General features: G+C 38.9%; 1 protein-coding gene across 3 annotated transcripts in view; it reads right to left on the reverse strand.

The window, feature by feature from the left end:
- Armh3 (armadillo like helical domain containing 3) overlaps positions 1 to 15,958 on the reverse strand; it is a 188,716-nt gene extending 172,758 nt beyond the window's left edge. For 2 of the 3 annotated variants that reach the window (XR_009227314.1, XM_046450063.1), the window contains exons 1-2: positions 15,826 to 15,958; positions 1,611 to 1,723 (exon numbers count right to left, since the gene is read on the reverse strand). Coding sequence is in view for 2 of the 3 variants with exons in the window: in XM_046450063.1 (XP_046306019.1) it covers positions 1,611 to 1,712 (102 nt within the window). In the remaining variant the exon portion in view is untranslated. The remainder of the gene's footprint in view (positions 1 to 1,610; positions 1,724 to 15,825) is intronic. The other variant, XM_046450062.2, reaches the window with a different exon arrangement.
- Positions 15,959 to 19,096: the final 3,138 nt, after the last annotated feature.

Consider the following 19,096-nt stretch of genomic DNA (forward strand, 5'->3'; position numbering starts at 1 on the left):
GAAGATAAACATTTTCAACTTTCCCAGCTAACACCAAAAGAATTAAGAATGCTACACATAGTCAACCTTACCTTTCAAAATTAACTTTGAAAATGCTGCTTATCCTAACTGCTGTAATAGATGAGAGAACATTTTATTCTTAAGTTTATTTTTCCTAATGGAATGCATTGTGCATAGAGATACATTCCCTGAAACAAAAGTTAAATAATGACTCAAAAAATTTCCTTCAAGGACTGGGGTTGTGGCTCAGTGGTAGAGCACTCGCCTAGCATGTGCGAGGTCCTGGGTTCAATCCTCAGCACCACATAAAAATAAATAAATAAACTAAAAAAAAAATTTCCTTCAAATAGTTCTCTTCTAGTAAGAAGTGAACATAAAAATATGAATAAATAAGTCACATTACAATGTCCCCTTGTATTTGTATGGTGGTTTTAACTCCATTTAAAAATAAAATACAGAGGCTAGGGCTGTGGTTCAGCGGTAGAGCACTTGCCTAGCATGTGTGAGGCACTGGAATCGATCCTCAGCACCATATAAAAAAAGTAAATACATAAAATAAAGGTATTGTGTCCAACTACAATTTAAAAAAATTAAAAAATAAAATACAACTAGCCAGTAAGACAGGAAGGATAATTATTATCATTTGTCCTCCTTTCAAGAAAGAGGGTCCACAAAGTTAAGTGACTAACAGAAGGGTAAGAGTTAGAACACAGGTGATCTAAGTAATATTGCAATGGTTTTTCACATTATCCTATGTTGACTGTTTCTACTTGCCCTACAATACACACTTAGTCCTCTATACAGAGATTTTAACTTTTTTTTCAATACTGAGGGTTGAACCCAGGAGTCCTCTATACAGAGATTTTTTTTTAATATTTATTTCTTAGTTGTACACAATACCTTTACTTTATTTATTTTTATGTATGCTGAGGATCGAATCAGGGCCTCGCACGTGCTAGGCGAGTGCTCTACCGCTGAGCCACAATTCCAGCCCCCCCAGAGATTTTTTTTTTAAATACTTTTTTTCGTAGTGGATGGATACAATACTTTTATTTTTATATGGTGCTGAAGCCAAACCCAGTACCTCACACATGCTAAGCAAGCACTCTACCACTGAGCTACAACACAAGCCCCTCTATACAGAGATTTTAATGTGCTCTTTCCTTAATTCAAATTGGTCCAAAAGATTAGCAAAACTAGGGTACTAAAGCCAAAAAAATTGTTAGCAATCATTTTCAAACAGAAATTCTATAAGTCAGAAATTTCTAGTTAACAAGTAATCCCAGTGAAGGCTGAAACAAGAGGATGGCAAGTTCAAGGCCAGCCTGGGCAACTTAGTGAGACCCTGTCCCAAAATAAAAAATAAAAAGGGCTGGGGATGTAGCTCAGTGGTAGAGCACCCCTGGGTTAAATCCCCAAATACTGCAACATAATCACTACTATTGAGAGCTTGCTCTTGTCCTTTGGTTTGCTGCTTCCCTCCCACCCCTCCCTTTCTCTCCCCACACTCTTAAGGAACTTGAAGGTGACAGACAGACATAAGGTTGTTTCTCACTGAACTAAGAAACTAAGAAGTCAGGCTATACAATATGAAGGGCTCCAGGACTTACCATAAAGATCTCATCATACATCAGCACCACTTTTTCTTTTAGTGGTTTTTTGGAGGCTGAAGATTTCCTGAGCAAACCGCCCCGTTTTTCTACCTGTGCCATGGTTAGAGAATCTGTGGGAAAAAAGCCAAATTTATAGCAATGAAAATAATCTATATCTATCATAATGGTGAATATGTCATTATGCATTTTTTCAAACTCATGGAATATATAATAGCAACAGTGTATCCTAATGTAAATGTGTACTTTGGATGATAATGATGCATAAGTAAATGCTGATTCTTCAACTGTAACAAATATTCCTCTGGTAGGAATATTTAACAGGGAAGGCTGTAGATATATAGAGGCAGGGAACATATGAGATATCTTGGGCTATTTTTGTACCTGTCTCTCAAATTTTCTGTGAATATAAAATGACTGAAAAAATAGATTTTTTGCGGGACACAATGGTGCACACCTGTAATTTCAGCAACTCAGGTAAATGATGCAGGAAGTTCAAAGTTTGAGGCCAACCTCAGCAACTTAACTTATTTTATTCAAAATAAAATATAGGGGCTGAGAGTATAGCTCAGTTGGTAGAATGCTTGCCTCCCATGCACAAGGCCCTGGGTTCAATCCTCAGCACCAAAAAATAAATTAAAAAATAAATAAAGGACTGGGAGCTAGGCACAGTGGTGCACACTTAGTGAGACCCTGTCTCAAAATAAAAAATAAAAATGGCTAGGGATGTGGTTCAGTAATAAAGCGCCTCTGGGTTCAATCCCCAGTACCAAAAATTAAAAATAAAAATAAAAAAATAAAGGGATAGAGATGTAGCTAGTGAAAAAGCATTTGCCTAGTATGCCCCAGGCCCTGAGTTCAATCTCCAGCACAATTAAATAAATAAATAAACATAAATAAAATTTAAAAGTGCTGGGGGTAGGCCTGGGGATGTGGCTCAAGCGGTAGCGCGCTCGCCTGGCATGCGTGCGGCCCGGGTTCGATCCTCAGCACTACATACAAACAAAAGATGTTGTGTCCGGCGAAAACTAAAAAAATAAAAATAAAAATAAATTTTTTAAAAAAAAGTGCTGGGGGTAGAACACCTTTGGGTTAAATAAATAAATAAAATATTTTTAAAAAGAAAACAAAGCCACAGTCAGTACCAGAATGCTCTCCAAGATGCTAGAGAATCTATTGAAATGTCTCTCAATGGAAAAATATTTTAGGAAGAAGAAATGATAAACAACCATACTACAGATCTATCCAACACCCCCATCCCAGTCCAGGTTATGTCAAGATTTAAATCATTACTTGGCCTAAAACACAACACATTTTACATCCTTAAAATGTGCCAATGGACAAGGCTTAAAGCAGTTCCAAAACCAAACAGGAAAGTGTAACTAGCTCCATCTATAATAGGTCTGGCCATATATTTGAGGTTGATAGAAGGAAGGCTGCAAAGCACACACTTCCCACAGACTGATGGTGAAGTTAAATTTCAAATATTGATCGAGCTTAGGAGCATTAAGGCAGGAAGTGTGCTGCAGACTGATGTGCTCCATCGATTTCCCCAAAGTAAGTAGGTTCTCGTCAGTGCAAAATACTTGGCCTTCACTGCCTCATAAATCACACTGCACTTGACTGTCTTCAGAAATTCCTCTGAAAAGAGACCCAAGGCAGAAAATAGCAGTTAAGAGGATAAAAATTAAATTTAACTTCAAAATAACTGAATATAATCCTATACTACTTTCAAATTTAATTGTATATATTTGTAATACTTTGCAGATCAAACTTCAATGTATTTTCAATTCTATATAAAAGCAGTTCCATGAATCACGCCCCAATTTTCCAATCTTGCTTCAAGGAAGTCTCAACTTTTCATTAACAGAGAACTTGAAATGCCACAGTTCTCCACTTTGGATTTACACATCTTCCCTCATTTCCCAGATTAATTATATTATACTAACAAAGTTCCCCTGTCTCTCATAAATCCTAATATGTAGGTATGAAATTAAAGATCATCCAATGACAAGCATGGAAGGTAGAGAGAAGGCTGATTTTACTTCCAGACAAATTCAAAACAGCAGAACTAATTTTGCTCAATAAGTTTTGAAAAGTATGCATTTACCTTTCAAATCAAAATTCTGTATAAGGAAGAGATGCACCCAATAGTATTCTATCTCAGACATCTGATTTCTCTAATACATGTAGTCAGAAAAGGAAATTTATCTTTGAACAAACATCAAAACACAGAAAATCTCCTCAACTTGATATTAAATGTCTTTAGCAGTAGGACTACAACTTATACTTTTTCTATTATAAGCTCATGGCAAACACTCAGCAGAGCTGTTCACTGACTTGCTCTAAAGTTAATAGGAAAAATTCCTCCAAAGTCCCCATCTGACCCAAAATCTTAGTGAGACCTATCTCTATTAAGGTTTCATTAAGCCTTCAAATTATTTTATAGTCTAGAGAAGACTGAAGAAAAAAATAACAACAAAAAGAGAAGATTCTTTTAGACAATTTACATTATATTGATTATAGCTCTGCCTTAAAGCGTGAAATACAGCCTCTGTTCAAAACATTCCTGTGTCTTTTAAACAGGTTGTCAAGAGAAAGATGCCCTTATCTTGGGAAAATAAATTGGAAATCAAGAGGATCCTATTAAATTAAATCAAAAGCAATGCAATTCTAAGCTTAGTGGATAGATCTTGCATGTGCTCAGCTTCAACTAATTGATTAGCAGGAACAGCAGGAACCATGAGTTCCTGGATGAAAAGTACATGTTTACAAACATACCCCTCTGAGGATTTATAATTGGGTTACAGCTAATCAATGTCCACCCCAAATCTAATAAACTTACTCTATTTCAGAATCAATACTTTCTAATAAGCAAAAGGGAATAGGAGAAGAGGGGAAAACAATTCCAATCCAAACCACCAAATTTCCTAAGAAATTAAATTCTTTTCTTTGCTATTATTCCATCTGGAGCAGAGGGAAATTCAGACAAAGGCCCCAACTAATTACTCTCTGTCATCATCACAGGCAACTGGAATTTACCACCCAAGCTGCCTGAAATGTGACTGGAAACTGACAATCAAAAGTCCACTACTCCTGAGCTGGGGTTGTGGCTCAGAGGTAAAGCATCGCCTGGCATCCATGAGGCACTGGGTTCAATCTTCAGTACCACATAAAAATAAAATAAAGGTACTGTGTCCATCTACAACTAAAAAACTAAATATTAAAAAAAAAAAAGTCCATTACTCCTACCAGCACTCTGAACCATGGAACACAGCAAACAAGAGTTGCTGGAGTGGTGGACAAGGACAAGTATAGAACTCTTACAAACACAAGGTTTTCTTCAGGTCTTACAAGTTAAACCTGAACTCCTAAATTTGAAAATAAAATATCTAATTGGTAGCGCGTAGTAAATTATAGCACTTCAGCAATGTGAGTGTAATCTGTTTCTACCTGCTCAGTGTTTTTTCCTTTTCTACAACTTTTCCCCATTGAGGAACAACCAATGGAACAACCAATCAGCAGAAGTGAGACTAGAACACAGACCTCTCAGCCAACTAGGCAACATTGACTAAATCACTGTAATTCTCAATTTCCCACAAGTAAAAGAAGGGAACTGGACTAGACTATTATCTAATGGTTCCCTCAGCATCACTGAAATACTGCAAATATGTAAGAAGCACCTAAATACTGTCAATTTAGGCAACATGAGGTTGCAGAGAGGAAATTCCTGACCTGATCTTCTGGAAGCTCACAATCTACTAGCAGAAACAGACACATAATGACCCATAGCACAAGGCAAAGTATGAGAAATAAATGGAGTAGAGGAACAAAGAAAATGCTATGGGACCATATGACAGGGAAAGCAGCAGCATTCAACAGCTCTGCTATCACACCTGTCAATTCCAGCTTTTAAATCCTTCTGGAGAAGAAACAAACATGGTAAAGGCACAGTAATCTCACAGAAAAGTCAGTTTAGGTTTTAACATCATTTTTCAGCAACAAGACATAGGCGAAATACCAAAAAAGTCAGGCGACTTTTCAATACTAACTTCATCTACTATCAAACTAGGAATGGCATCAAATTCCCTCAACTGAATCATAAATCAATGAAGCCTTTTAATCCTAGACCTGGGAACCTGCTGGTCTCAAGACCCACAGCATAGGGCTGGGGATGTGGCTCAAGCGGTAGCGCGCTCGCCTGGCATGCATGCGGCCCAGGTTCGATCCTCAGCACCACATACAAACAAAGATGTTGTGTCCACCAAAAACTAAAAATAAATATTAAAATTCTCTCTCTCTCTCTCTCTGTCTCTCTCTCTGTCTCTCTCTCTCTCTCTCTCTTTAAAAAATAAAAAAAAAAAGACCCACAGCACAACTTCCCTGTAGAAGACCCAATTTTATAAGATCTATATCTTAAAGCAATCCCACCACATACTTCTTAAAGTCACATCCTTTAAAAAGGAAGTGGCGAAATATTAAGATTTTAAAACCTAAAGCCAAACTCTTCCACTGTCAAATTTGTAAGGAATATTGGTTACATGTAGCCAGTTGGTTGGTTGGCTGGTTATTTATTTATTTATTTATTTATTTTATTGTCTTCTTAGGTAGCACACATGCAAACTTTAAGACCAGAAAACGAACTTAATAGAAATTCACTCTGATTTCCATAGAGTTGACACAGTTAATCCACCAAAATCTGGGGTTCTGGTCTCCACTTGTATACTCTCTTTCTAGAACTATTAGTTTCTTTTTCCTCCCTGGGCCTCAATTTGCCAATCTGTAAAAAGAAGCCATGAGACAACTTTCTGTGGGCTTCCAAATTTAATGGTCTAGGAATCTAGGTTCACCTTTGTAATGGACTGTTACCAAGTATCTGTTTGTGACTCCAAAACATTCACATAACCAGTGTTAAGGTAAGCATCCTAAAACACTTCAACCAGTATATAAGAAAAAGATATGGAGGAGAATGAAATTTTTTAAATGTTTTTTAGTTATAGATGGATACAATATCTTGATTTTGTATATTTATTTTTATGTGGTGCTGAGAATTGAATCCAGTGCCTTACATGTGCAAGGCAAGCGCTCTGCCACTTAGTCACAACCCCAGCCCCAAGAGTGAAATTTTTTAAAAATAAATATATGTGTCCATAATTTACAAAGAAAAGAACCTACCTACAGATCAGGTATTCATTCATTCAACAAATATACACTGAAGACCTTTTAGGTGCCAGGCATTAGGGATGTAGCAGTGAACAAGACAGAAAAGATGCCTACTCCCATAGAATTGTCATTGTTGTAGAGAGAAGACAACCTGAAACAGTGATAAGTGCCTTGAAGACAAATTGCCAAGGGAGGCTACTTTAGATTGGGAGACTAAAGTTGTCCTGAGAATACCTGGCTGAGATCCAGAATAACAGGAAGGAACAAGCCATGTGAAAAATCTTGAAAAAAGTGTTCCAGATAGAGGAAATGATGTGTAAAGACCCCCAAAATTTGACACATTGGTATATTCCAGAGACAAAAATGCCAGAGTCTTAGACATAAACATTCCCTTTTTGAGATGTTTTGTAAAGTTTATTGAAGTATTCTATGTTTGTTTTTTAAATATATAAAGAGAATTCAAATATCCATCAGAATAGAAAAATTACATTGTATTTATACAAAAGAATGCCATACAGAAATTTAAAAGAACAATTACTGATACGTGCAACAACATGGAAAAATCTTACAGAAAATGTTGATAAAAAAAATACAAAATTGCTGGTTATGGTGATGCACAAGTATAATCCCAACAACTCACAGGCTGCAGCAGGAGAATGGCAAATGTGAGTCTAGCCTAAGCAAGTTGGCAATAACCTGTCTCAAAATAACAAATAAAAAAGGACAAGGGATGTATCTCAGTGGTAAAGCTCCCCTAAATTCAATCCCAAGTACCAAAAAAAAAAAAAAAAAGAGTATAACCTGATGATTTCATTCATGTGATGTTCAAAAAAGACAAAATTAGCCAGGCGCACTGGCACATGCCCTTAATCCCAGTCACTTGCCTAGCAGGAGACTAAGGCAGAAAGATGCAAATTTGAGGTCAACCTTAGCAACTTAGCAAGGCCCCCAGTAACTTAATGAGACCCTTTCTCAAAATAAAAAATTAAAAGGGCTAGGGATGTAGTCAGTGGCAAAGTGCGCCTGGATTCAACCCTCAGTACCAGGAAAAAAAAAGGGGGGCAAAATTAATTCATGGTGACAAAGGATACAATAGTTGTGGTGAGATAAGCAGGAGGAAGCACGAGGAACCTTCTGAGATACAAAGAATTTAATCAATATTGATGTGATCGGAGATCACATAAATGGGTATACACGTTGAAAAACCATGAACTTGAGGCTGGGGATGTGGCTCAGTGGTAGACCACTTGCCTAGCATGTATGAGGCACAGGCACTGCGTTCAATTCTCAGCACTGCATGTAAATAAATAAAATAAAGGTCCATTGCCAACTAAAAAATATTTTTAAAAAACAAACTTCACATTTTGTAAATTATTCCTTAATCTAAAAAAAAAAAAAAAAAAAGTAGGGACTGGGGTTGTGGCTCAGTGGTAGAATACTTGCCTAGCATGTGTGAGGCACTGGGTTTGATACTCAGCACCCCATTTGAATGAATAAATAAAATAATGATATTGTGTCCATCAACAACTAAAAATATATTTTTTTTAAAAAGTACATGTGTTCACATGTATATGAAAATTTAACAGCATCCATGAGAACACTAGAATAGAGATTAGAAGGGACATCAGGCTTGAACACTCAGGACATCAATCTAAAATAACATCTAGGGGCCAAGGTTGTAGCTCAGTGACAGAGCACTTGCCTATCACATGTGAGGCAGAGTTCAATCCTTAGCACCACATAAAAATAAATAAATAAAATATATTGTGTCCATATACAATTAAAAATATTTTTTTTAAAAAAAGAAGTTTAGTGAGAACCTATCTCTAAATAAAATACAAAATAGGGATAGGGATGTGGCTCAGTGGTCAAGTGCCCCCGAGTTCAATCGCTGGTACCCACCCCCCAAAAAAAAAAGTTAAAAAAAATAAATAAAATAACAGCTGGGTTGGATGCAGTAGAACACACCTTTAGTCCCAGCCACTCAGTAGACAGGTAGAATTGCAAATTGAAAGCCAGTCTCAGCAATTTAGCAAGACCCTATCTCAAAAATAAAAATAAAAAAAGGCTGGGGGGCTGAGGTTCTGGCTCAGCAGTATAGTGCTTGCCTAGCATGTGTGAGGCGCTGGGTTCAATGCTCAGCACCACATAAAAAATAAATATGTAACATAAAGTAATTAAAAAAAATAAAAAGAAAGAAATTTAAAAAGGTTGGGGATAGAGCTCAGTGGTGAGGCACCCCTGGTTTTGATTCCCCAAAACAATAAATAAATAAAATAATAGTTGGGTCTAGTGGTGCATATACATAATTCCAACTACTTAGGAGGCTGAGGCAGGAAGATTGCCAAGTTCAAAATTAGCCTGGACAACACAGTGAGACCCTATCTTTAAAAAAGTAAAATAAAAAAATGAGGGCTGGGGATGTGGCTCAAGCGGTAGCGCGCTCGCCTGGTGTGCGTGCGGCCCGGGTTTGATCCTCAGCACCACATACAAACAAAGATGTTGTGTCCGCCGATAACCAAAAGATAAATATTAAAACTCTCTCTCTCTCTCTCTCTCTCTCTCTCTCTTTAAAAAAATGAATAAACAAAAATAAAATAACAACCAAAGAGCTAACACTAATTTGGCATATACTATGTTCCAGGCATGGCACTTTATACACATCAATTCATTTTATCCTCACAACAACCTTATGATCCAGGAAGTTTACAATGAGAAAACTAAAACATAAAGTGAATTTAAAAAACAAAACAAAACAAAAAAAAGCACCAGGCACAACAGCACATGTCTGTAATACCAGTGATTCTAGAGGCTGAGACAGGTCACAAGTTCAAAGCCAACGTCAGTGACTAAGAGAGACCCAGTCTCAAAATAAAAATAAAAAGAACTGGGAAAGTTAGGGGTTGTGGCTCAGTGATAGAGCACTTGCCTAGCATGTGTGAGGCACTGGGTTCAATCCTCAATACCACATAAAAATAAATAATATAAAGGTATTATATCCATCTACAACTGGAAAAAAAGAAATTGAGAATATAGCTCACTGGTAAAGTGCCTCTGGAATCAATCCCCAGTACCAGGGGAAAAAAAGAAAATTTGTCCATATAAGTGAGAGTAAGGACAGGCAATAACCTGCACAAAAAACAAAGCAGAGATCCTCCAGAGAAACTGAAGTTTCAGGAGAGTAAGTGAGTGAGGCCTTAATGAAAAAACTGTGGAAAGTCTAGTATCTTGAGTTTCATCACTCTGGTTGGTTGGTGGGTAAAGATGCCATGATAGAAAAATAAAAAATAACTGATCTATGTATCAACATATAAATATAGGTAATAGTGAAATGAAACAGAGGGGAATAGACAAATTAATGGAATAGGGGAAAACTTGGAAGGGAAAACTGGAGAACCTGAGCGTCTAGTCAAGTTGAAATATTATCCAATGTTGTAATTTTTTTTAAAAAAAAAAGGTTGAAACACTGATCTTTATTTAAGGATTTAATTGACACTATCTTATTTGAAACTTGACAGTCCTCTAAGGATAATTCTCCATCTAAACTTGATAATGAAAGGAAAATTATTATTATAAAACAAGAGAGAAATAAAACAAGTATGAGTCTATACAGCTCTCAGCTGGGAGGAGAGAATGCTTTAGTGCTTACAGAGCTTTAATCACCTGTGTCAGAATCTTTCAGGGTCCCTCCTAAACATGTAGACTCCTAAACCCCTCTACCCCTCTACTGAATAAGATTGCTCAAGATAAAGAATATAGTTTTCTTCTTCTTTTACCCCCAGTGCTGGGGGTGAATCCAGTGTATTATTTAGGGTAGGCAAGTATTCTCCCACTGACCAACATTCCCAACTCAGAGACCTTTATCTGGGCGCTTTATCACTGAGCTACATCACCAGTCCTTTTTTTTTTTTTTGAGAGTCTCACTAAATTGCTAAAACTGGCCTCAAACTTACTATCCTCCTTCCTCAGCTTCCCAAATAGCTGGGATTACAGGCATTTATCACTGTGTTGGGCAAGGAAAATCTTCATTTTTTAAAATGCTTTTTTAGTTGTAGATGAACACAATACCTGTATGTTATTTATTTTTAAGTGGTACTGAGGTTCAAACCCAGTGCTTCACTCGTGCTAGGCAAGCACTCTACCACTGAGCCACAACCCCAGCCCAGGGAAATCTACATTTTTAACAATCACTCCAGGTCTTTGGTTCTCAAATATGGCAATTTTACCCCCAGGGACACTTGTCAGTGTCTGGAGTCATTTTTGGTTGTCACAACTGGGAAGAGAAGTATCAATGGCATCTACTGAGTAGAAGTCAAGAATGCTACACACCCTACAATGTCACCCACAACAAAGAATTGCCCTGCCCAATATGTCAATAGTGACAAGGTTGAAAAATTCTGCTAGATGTAATTGTGATACCCACTATACATCAAGAAATATTCATTTAAACTGGGTGTGATGGTACATCCCTGTAATCTCAGCAGCTCAAGAGGCCAACATAGGATGATCACGAGTTCAAAGCCAGCAACCTGGAGAGGCCCTAAACAACTCAGTGAGACCCTGTCTCTATAAATAAAAAAGTCTAAGCACCCCTAAATTCAATCCCCAGTACCAAAAAAAAAAAGTAGTAAAGGAAATGATTATCTGGACAGAAGAGGATATTGAGAAGATGGATAAAACTTAGGCATTCTTTAGAAAAAACACTGGAGTGACCCTCACCTTCCCACATCTTATTCTTCCCACTTATCCTAACCAATGGGTTCCTTTTGACATCTAAGGTCCAGTTTGCCCATCTGTAAAATAATCAGATGAAATATGTACTACTACCCTGATTTTATGAAGATTTTATTTTGCCTAAAGTAACACAGCTAGGAACAAGTCAAATCACTAAATCTTTCTCTCTGGTAGCCCTTCTCCCTGTGAGAATGTACTGTAAGTAAAAAAAAAAAAAAAAAAAAAACAAGTCCTATTCACTAATAGAATATTAAAAACCAGATTCAGGAGCCAGGCATGGCATGTATGCCTGTAATCGCAGAGGCTCAGGAGGTTGAGACAGGAGGATCAAGAGTTCAAGGCAAGCCTCAGCAAAAGCAAGGCACTAAGCAACTCAGTAAGACCCTGATAAAATAAATAAAATACAAAGTAGGGCTGGGGATGTGGCTCAGTAGACGAGTGCCCATAAGTTCAATCCCTGGTAACCAACACACACAAAAAAGATTCAGTTAAAGTTACAATTCTGGGCTGAGGCTGTGGCTCAGTGGTAGAGCGCTTGCCTAGCATGTGTGAGGCACTGGGTTCGATCCTCAGCACCACATATAAAATAAATGCATAAAATAAAGGTCCATACATATGAAAAATATTTTTTTAAAAAAAGTTACAATTCTATGGAAATTCCAAACTTGTCCACACTATCAATATTCCCACTTCATCCAAGAAAAGTTAATAGACTCAGGATATCACCTCGACAAGAATTATCACTATTTTCTAAATGCTAAGCCAGAACCAAACTGATTAAATAAGCCACCTGAGCCACTATTAGGCAAGGTCCTATCTTGTATGTGCTATGGTCAGTGTTCACCTCAGAGTGGTATTTAGCCTATACTTAAAAGTGGAAGTGGCCAGGTGTGGTGGTGCACATCTGTAATCCCAGCTATCTGGGAAGCTAAGGCAAGAGGATCACAAGTTCAAAGCCAGGCTCAACAACTTACCAAGGCCCTAAGCAACTTAGTAAGACCCTGTCTCAAAGCAAAAAAATAAAAAAGGCTGAGATGGGGGGTCTAGGATTGCGGCTCAGTGGTACAGCACTTGCCAAGTATGTGTGAGGCACTGTCGATCCCTGACAAAAAAGTTTAATAACTTTTATCAAGACCTTATAACATAAAAAATAAAGAAGGGGCCGGGGTTGTGGCTCAGTGGTAGAGCGCTTGCCTAGCATGCGTGAGGCACTGGGTTCAATCCCTGGCACCACATAAATTTAAAAAAAAAATTAATAAAGGTATTGTGTCCATCTATAACAAACAAATATATAAATAAATAGATAGATAGATAGATAAATAAATGTATTTTAAAAAAAGGCTGGGATGGGGTTCAGCAGTTAAGCACCTCTGGATTCAATATCCCTGGTACCAAAAAAAAAAAAGAAAGAAAGAAAAAAAAAATCACATTTTTTCTGGCATCTCCCAGAATGAGAATTCATCACAAGATCCTCTTCTCAATGAGCAGGAACCTCTTAAAAATTAATACTATTTCCCACTCAAGCTCCAAATTTCCCCAAGCAGTACAACACCCCCCCCCCCCGCATCTTCTCATTTTCCTTCCTGGTGAAACATACAAGCCCCAAGAATACCACCCAAAGTATAAAATGAAATTACAGGATGCAGGACTGGGGGCATAAATCAGTGGTTCAGTGCTTACCTAGCAAGAGTGAGGCACTGGGTTTAACCCCAGCACCACAAGAAGCGGGGGTGGGGGCAGAGTAGAGAAAGAGGAAAAAAAAAAAAAAGACAGATTACCATATCTTAAAGGAAGTCCAAAAAGTAATTGCAATCTTATAAAATCAACTGACTTCCTGCTAGTTTAATAACTTTTATCAAGACCTTATAATATTAAAAAACAAGCACAGGGCTGGGGCTGGGGCTCAACCGTAGCCCACTTGCCTGGCATGTGTGAGGCACTGGGTTCGATTCTCAACACCACATATTAATAAATAAAATAAAGGTCTATCAACAACTAAAAAAACATTAAGCACAGTATAAGCCGAAAAGGGACCAAAAAATTACTAAGTTATGGTCCCTGTCTTAAGCAGCTCACCATTAAGTGAAAGAAGTGCACATCCTGACAATTCCAAATAAACATTTAAACAAAATAAACATTTTCCCCAAAGATTTTTCTCATATATGCCCTCACTTATTGAGAACTATTGCCAAGCTATGAAGCTTACTAGGCCTCCTTACTTCCAGCTGCCTACTAACATCTCCATCTACACATCCCACAGGTAACTTTACCTCAGCATATCAGACTGTCTTCCCTAACCTCTTTTTTTTTTTTTTTTTTTTTTTTTTTGGTGGTACTGGCATCTCCCAGAGTGAGAATTCATCACAAGATCCTCTTCTCAATGAGCAGGAACCTTTTTTTTTTTTAACCATATGATTTATTTTTATTAGTCATACATGACAGCAGAATGTATTTTGACATATAATACATACATGGAAGGTACATACATCATATTGTCTATTCTATTCTGCTGCCTAGCAGGAACCTCTTAAAAATTAATACTATTTCCCACTCAAGCTCCAAACTTCCCCAAGCAGTACAACACCCCCGCCATCTTCTCATTGTACCCAAGGATACTCTACCACTGAGCCACATCCCCAGCCCTAAGTTGCCCTAAGTTGCCCAAGATGCCCTAAGTTGCTGAGGCTGACCTCAAACTTGCAACCATGTCTTTGCATATGCTGTTTTCTGTAACTGGAATATTTTTTCTTTCTTGTGCAAGCTCCTATTCATCCTTCAAAGCCCACCTCAAGTGTCTTTTCCCTACAAAGAATCTCCCTACCCCTAGTGATAACAATATTCCTTTTTTTTTTTTTTTGTACAAATGTCTTTATACAGATATACAACACAGAGTAGTACAAAATTTCATCAAAATATGTGTTGGATGTCCTTGAGGAAAGATATTATTTCTAACCCAGTACCAGTTATATAGTAAGTGCTAAATAAATATGAGTAAACAGTTCACCTTCATACATCCTGGATCAATTTTCTCCAAATCTTATGAATTCCTAAATTATGCTGTATGTGAAATTCCAAATTTCATAACAACTGCTTTGGGGTTTCCAAGTTTGTTTAATTATATAAAGGTTGAATGAGTAAATTATGACTGAAAATCTATTGAAAACACATTAAAGACTTCCTTATTCATTAAGGAAAGAATGAAAATTCCCTTTATAATTCTAACAAGAGGAATCTACCTTTCCCTAGACTCTGTCTGATACCCTGAAAGCCTTCACATAGAAGTTAGTAAGCAGTATTACCATGAAGTCCAACAGAAGACATACCCAAAATAATTCCAAGCAATCCTAAATTAAAGGGAGGGACACAAATCATCTTTATCTTGGTGTACCAAACAAACAAACAAAAAAAATTTTTTTTAAGTTCAAATTTTTCTGGAAAAGAAGAACCGGGGACGATTTGATGATCCAGAAACATTTATTCAGGCCTGGGCCAAATTTCTACTGTCCCGATCGCCAGGTGCAGCACTCCTCAACTTCTGATGGCTCTCCTTCCCCCAGGGAACCTGTTCTCTCATTTCTTTCCCCACTGCCTTTGAAAAGGTTAGTTTACACCGAGTAACCCGAGTAACTTTCTATGTAAAAGGTAAGCTTAAGGCAGTCGGTGGGAAGACCGGCGCAGTGCTGTACACCTGTAATCCCAGCCACTTGGAGACTGACGCTGGAGGATTGAGAGTTCGAGGCCGGTCTCGGCAATTTAGAGATCCTCTCTCAAATTTTCAAAATAAGATCAGGGGTGTAGCTCAGTGGTAAAGGAAACCAGTCGGTCGGAGACTCAAGAGGTTAGATAGTGTCCCTTCCGGGACACCTGAAGACTTCGGACAGACTCGCCTTCCTCTATTCCTTCTCAGAGGTCTAGCCCCTGACCCTCACCACAGAGCCACGCACAAGCTGGAAGGACAGGCTTTCCAGGCAGGGATCGAGGTCAGCCCCGCGCAGGGATCAAAGGTCAGGGCCTCAGCTGTCCAGTGGCCCCTGCAAGGGCGGGACAGGGAAAGAACTAGGCCAGAACCGGGTGGTCAGAAGAACGAGCCGCTGGAAAAGAGAAGCTGCGTCTTGCTCGCTCAGCCACCCCCCGGGCCAGCCCTCCCCGCGGCACACAGCCTCAGCTGCGGTCCTCCCTCCTCTCCCCTCGTCACCCCCGTCGTCCCCTAGCAAGCGCAGGCCCCGCCCCCAGAGCCGCCTCTGGGCCGAGGCCTACTGTGGCAGGACCCGCGGGGGTTGGCCAGATTGGAGGACCCGACCAGGCCGGCGCTGCTTACCGAGCCCCCGGCTCCTCCTCCACCACCCGCGCCGCTCCCGGGCCCGCTCGCTCCCAACACCACCGACGCCGCCGCTGCTCCGAGCCACGGGCGCGCTCCCGACCTCCCCGACCCCAGTGCCCCGCGGGGTCCTAAAACCCGCTTTGCGATAGGTTCTTCCACGCCCGCTTCCTGAAGCTGACCTCAGACCACAATTCCCAGCAAACATTGCAAAGACTACAACTCCCGAAAAGCATCGCGAGAAAGAAATTAGCAAACATCTATAGAAGGGCTCCTGGTTTACCAATTGCAGTAGTGGTTTTTTGAAACATGGCCGACTTTGAATTCAGCAGTTCCTTCTAGGAATGAATATATTTAGAAACACTGGCAAGGTTTGAAAAGATGTACGTTTCAAGATATTTATTGTAGCTTTGTAAGTGAAACATTGGAAACACATTCATTCAACAAATAAATAGATATGTTGCCAGAGGCGGTGGCACAGCCTGTAAGCCCAGCTACGTAGGAGGCTGAAGCAGGAAGATCACTAAGTGGTAACTTAATGAGACCCTATCTCAAAATAATCATCATAAAATAAATTTGAGTAAATTGTCGTTTAAAGTTGTGCTTTTTTTTTTCCAGTACTAGTGGGATTGAATGAATCCAAGGGTCTTTTACCACTGAACTACAACCCCATCCCTTTTTATCTTTTTTTTTTTTCCATTTTAAGACAGTCTTCATTAAATTGCTGAGGCTGATCTCAAACTTGTAATCCTGCCTCAGTCGCACAGATTATAGGCCTGCACCACTGTGCTCCACCTCAAGTAAACTCTGTGATCTTCAGATTTCTCTTATGCAGATAAAAGATTAAAAGATGCACTTGTAGGGCTGGGGATATAGCTCAGTTGGTAAAGTGCTTGCCTTGTATGCACAAAGCCCCTGAGTTCAATCCCCAGCACCACAAAAAAAAAGCAGGGTGGGGGGGTGCCGGTTCTGAGTGATTAGTTTGTTTAAAATTCTAGAATTAGTAAGAGGAGAATAATTTGAACCCAGGTCCATCAGGAAAGAACTGGGGGCAGAAATATGCTGGGTATGGAACCGGGAAAGAAGTGAGGGGCCATACTTTTAATAGAATATAAATAAGAATGAAGAGGGAGCAGTAGCAAAAGCCTGTAATCCTAGCAGCGTTGGGAGGCTAAGGCAGGAAGATCTCGAGACAGCCTCAGCAAAAGCGAGGCACCAAGCAACTAAGTGAGACCCTGTCTACAAAATAGGGCTGGAGATGTGGCTCAGTAGTCGAGTGCCCCTGAGTTCAATCCCCAGTACCAAAAAAATAAAAGAGTGATGAGGTGTAAGAGGAGGATTTGTCATGAAGCAAATCCTAATAGTTTTGGAACACCAGTTAGAAACCCTCTTTCCAGCCTGACCCAGTGGCAAATGCCTATAATCCTAGCAATTTAGAAGGATGAGGCAGGAGGATGGCAAGTTTGAGGCCAATCTGGAAACCTAACTAGACCCTGTCTCAAAATAAAAATCAGGGGCTGGGGTTGTGGCTCAGTAGTAGAGTGCTTGCCTAGCATGTGTGAGGCCCTGGGTTCGATCCACATAAAAATAAATAAATAAGGGCTGGGGATGTGGCTCAAGCGGTAGCACGCTCGCCTGGCATGCGTGCCGCCCGGGTTCGATCCTCAGCACCACATACAAACAAAGATGTTGTGTCCGCCGAAAACTAAAAAAAAAATAAATAAATTCTCTCTCTAAAAATAAAAATAAATAAAATAAAGTTATAAACATAAAAAAATTAAAAGATAAAAATAAAATGGGTTCAGTTCCCACCACCGAAAAAACAAAAACAGTAGCCCTCTGTCCAACTGAAAGAATGAAAGAACAGTGTTCCATACCTGATTTCCTTTCAATAAAACTTTGTTTCACACCTACTGACTACCCAATTGGTGAGTAGTAAAAAGAAACAAAGCAAGTTATGATTCTAAAATTATATTGTAACAAAGTGGTAGATACACACACACACACACACACACACGCATATATACTATATATATATATATATATATATATATATATATATATATATATATATATATATATACTTTTGTGTGTGTGTGTGTGTGAGGGGAGGTGGGTACTGGGGATTGAACCCAGGAACACTTTACCACTTAGCCACATTCCCCGCCCTTTTTATTTTTTATTTTGAGACAGGGTCTCCCTAAGATGCTGAAACTGGCCTCAAACTTGTGATCTTCCTGACTCAGCCTGCCTTCACTGGGTTACAGGTATGGGCTGCCACACCAGGTTACTCTTAAATGTTTTAAATAGCGGAGAGTGAATTATCAAGGGCAAACTTACAAAGGGCTCAAGTTGTAAATGCCCTGAAAATTTACAGAAGGGAAAATTTCATGTCAACTTCCAAAGACTTCCTGGAGAAGGTGAAGATGAAGTGAGGTGGAAGAAGAGAGAAGAAAAGAAAGGGAGAAGGTATGAGAGTGAAGCAACATAATACACTGCCCACACTTATGTCAGGAAGTAAATTCAATACATATTCACACTAGGGTAAATTTAGGAGATCATATACTAAGTTTAGCACACAACCTCTGGAACATTGTAGAAATGGATTCTAGGTCAGCTACCTTCTAACCCTATGACTTGGTACAATTACTTAAGCTCCCTGTGCCTAGTGTCCTCATTTGAAAAATGAGAATAATAAGGCCTGTGTCATATTGGTTTGGTTATCTGGCAGAGCTCTTCCCTTCTTATTCTGCAGAATTCTTTGGACTCTTAGGCTAGACTAAATGGAAAAACATGCCCTGAACAGTCAGAGTTAAGTGAAGGCACATTATCTGATTTTGGCCAATAGCTATAGCCTCCAAGAAATTTGGCTTTTGATCAAGTGATCTAGAGATGAAAGGATGATCAGAATTTATTCATAACAGGTTCTATCCTCTAGTGCAGCATGTAAGTCATGTAGCATCAAGGACCACATTACCCTGATTAGATGGTCCCCACTGAAAAACAATCATGCTTCCTATTTCTTGATCTTCAGTGAGTGTCTTAATTACTGTTCATTGTTCAATCCTGTTCTTCCTTTCTTCAGCAGATGCTGTAAGTTCCTTATGTTCTTCTAATTAATAGTACTTTAACTTAAAATAGCCATGAGCTATTTCTGTAACTTTTAACCAAAAGATTCCCAAATGATATCACACACACAAACATGTGCCCACATAAGCTTACTCATTCCTTCAGCAAACATCAATTGAGGTTTTTCTGCCAGACTCTACTC

The sequence above is a fragment of the Marmota monax genome, unplaced genomic scaffold, assembly GCF_021218885.2.
Source record: "Marmota monax isolate L192 unplaced genomic scaffold, Marmota_monax_Labrador192_F-V1.1 WCK01_AAM20220418_F8-fsc00004, whole genome shotgun sequence".
Taxonomy (NCBI): Eukaryota; Metazoa; Chordata; class Mammalia; order Rodentia; family Sciuridae; genus Marmota; species Marmota monax.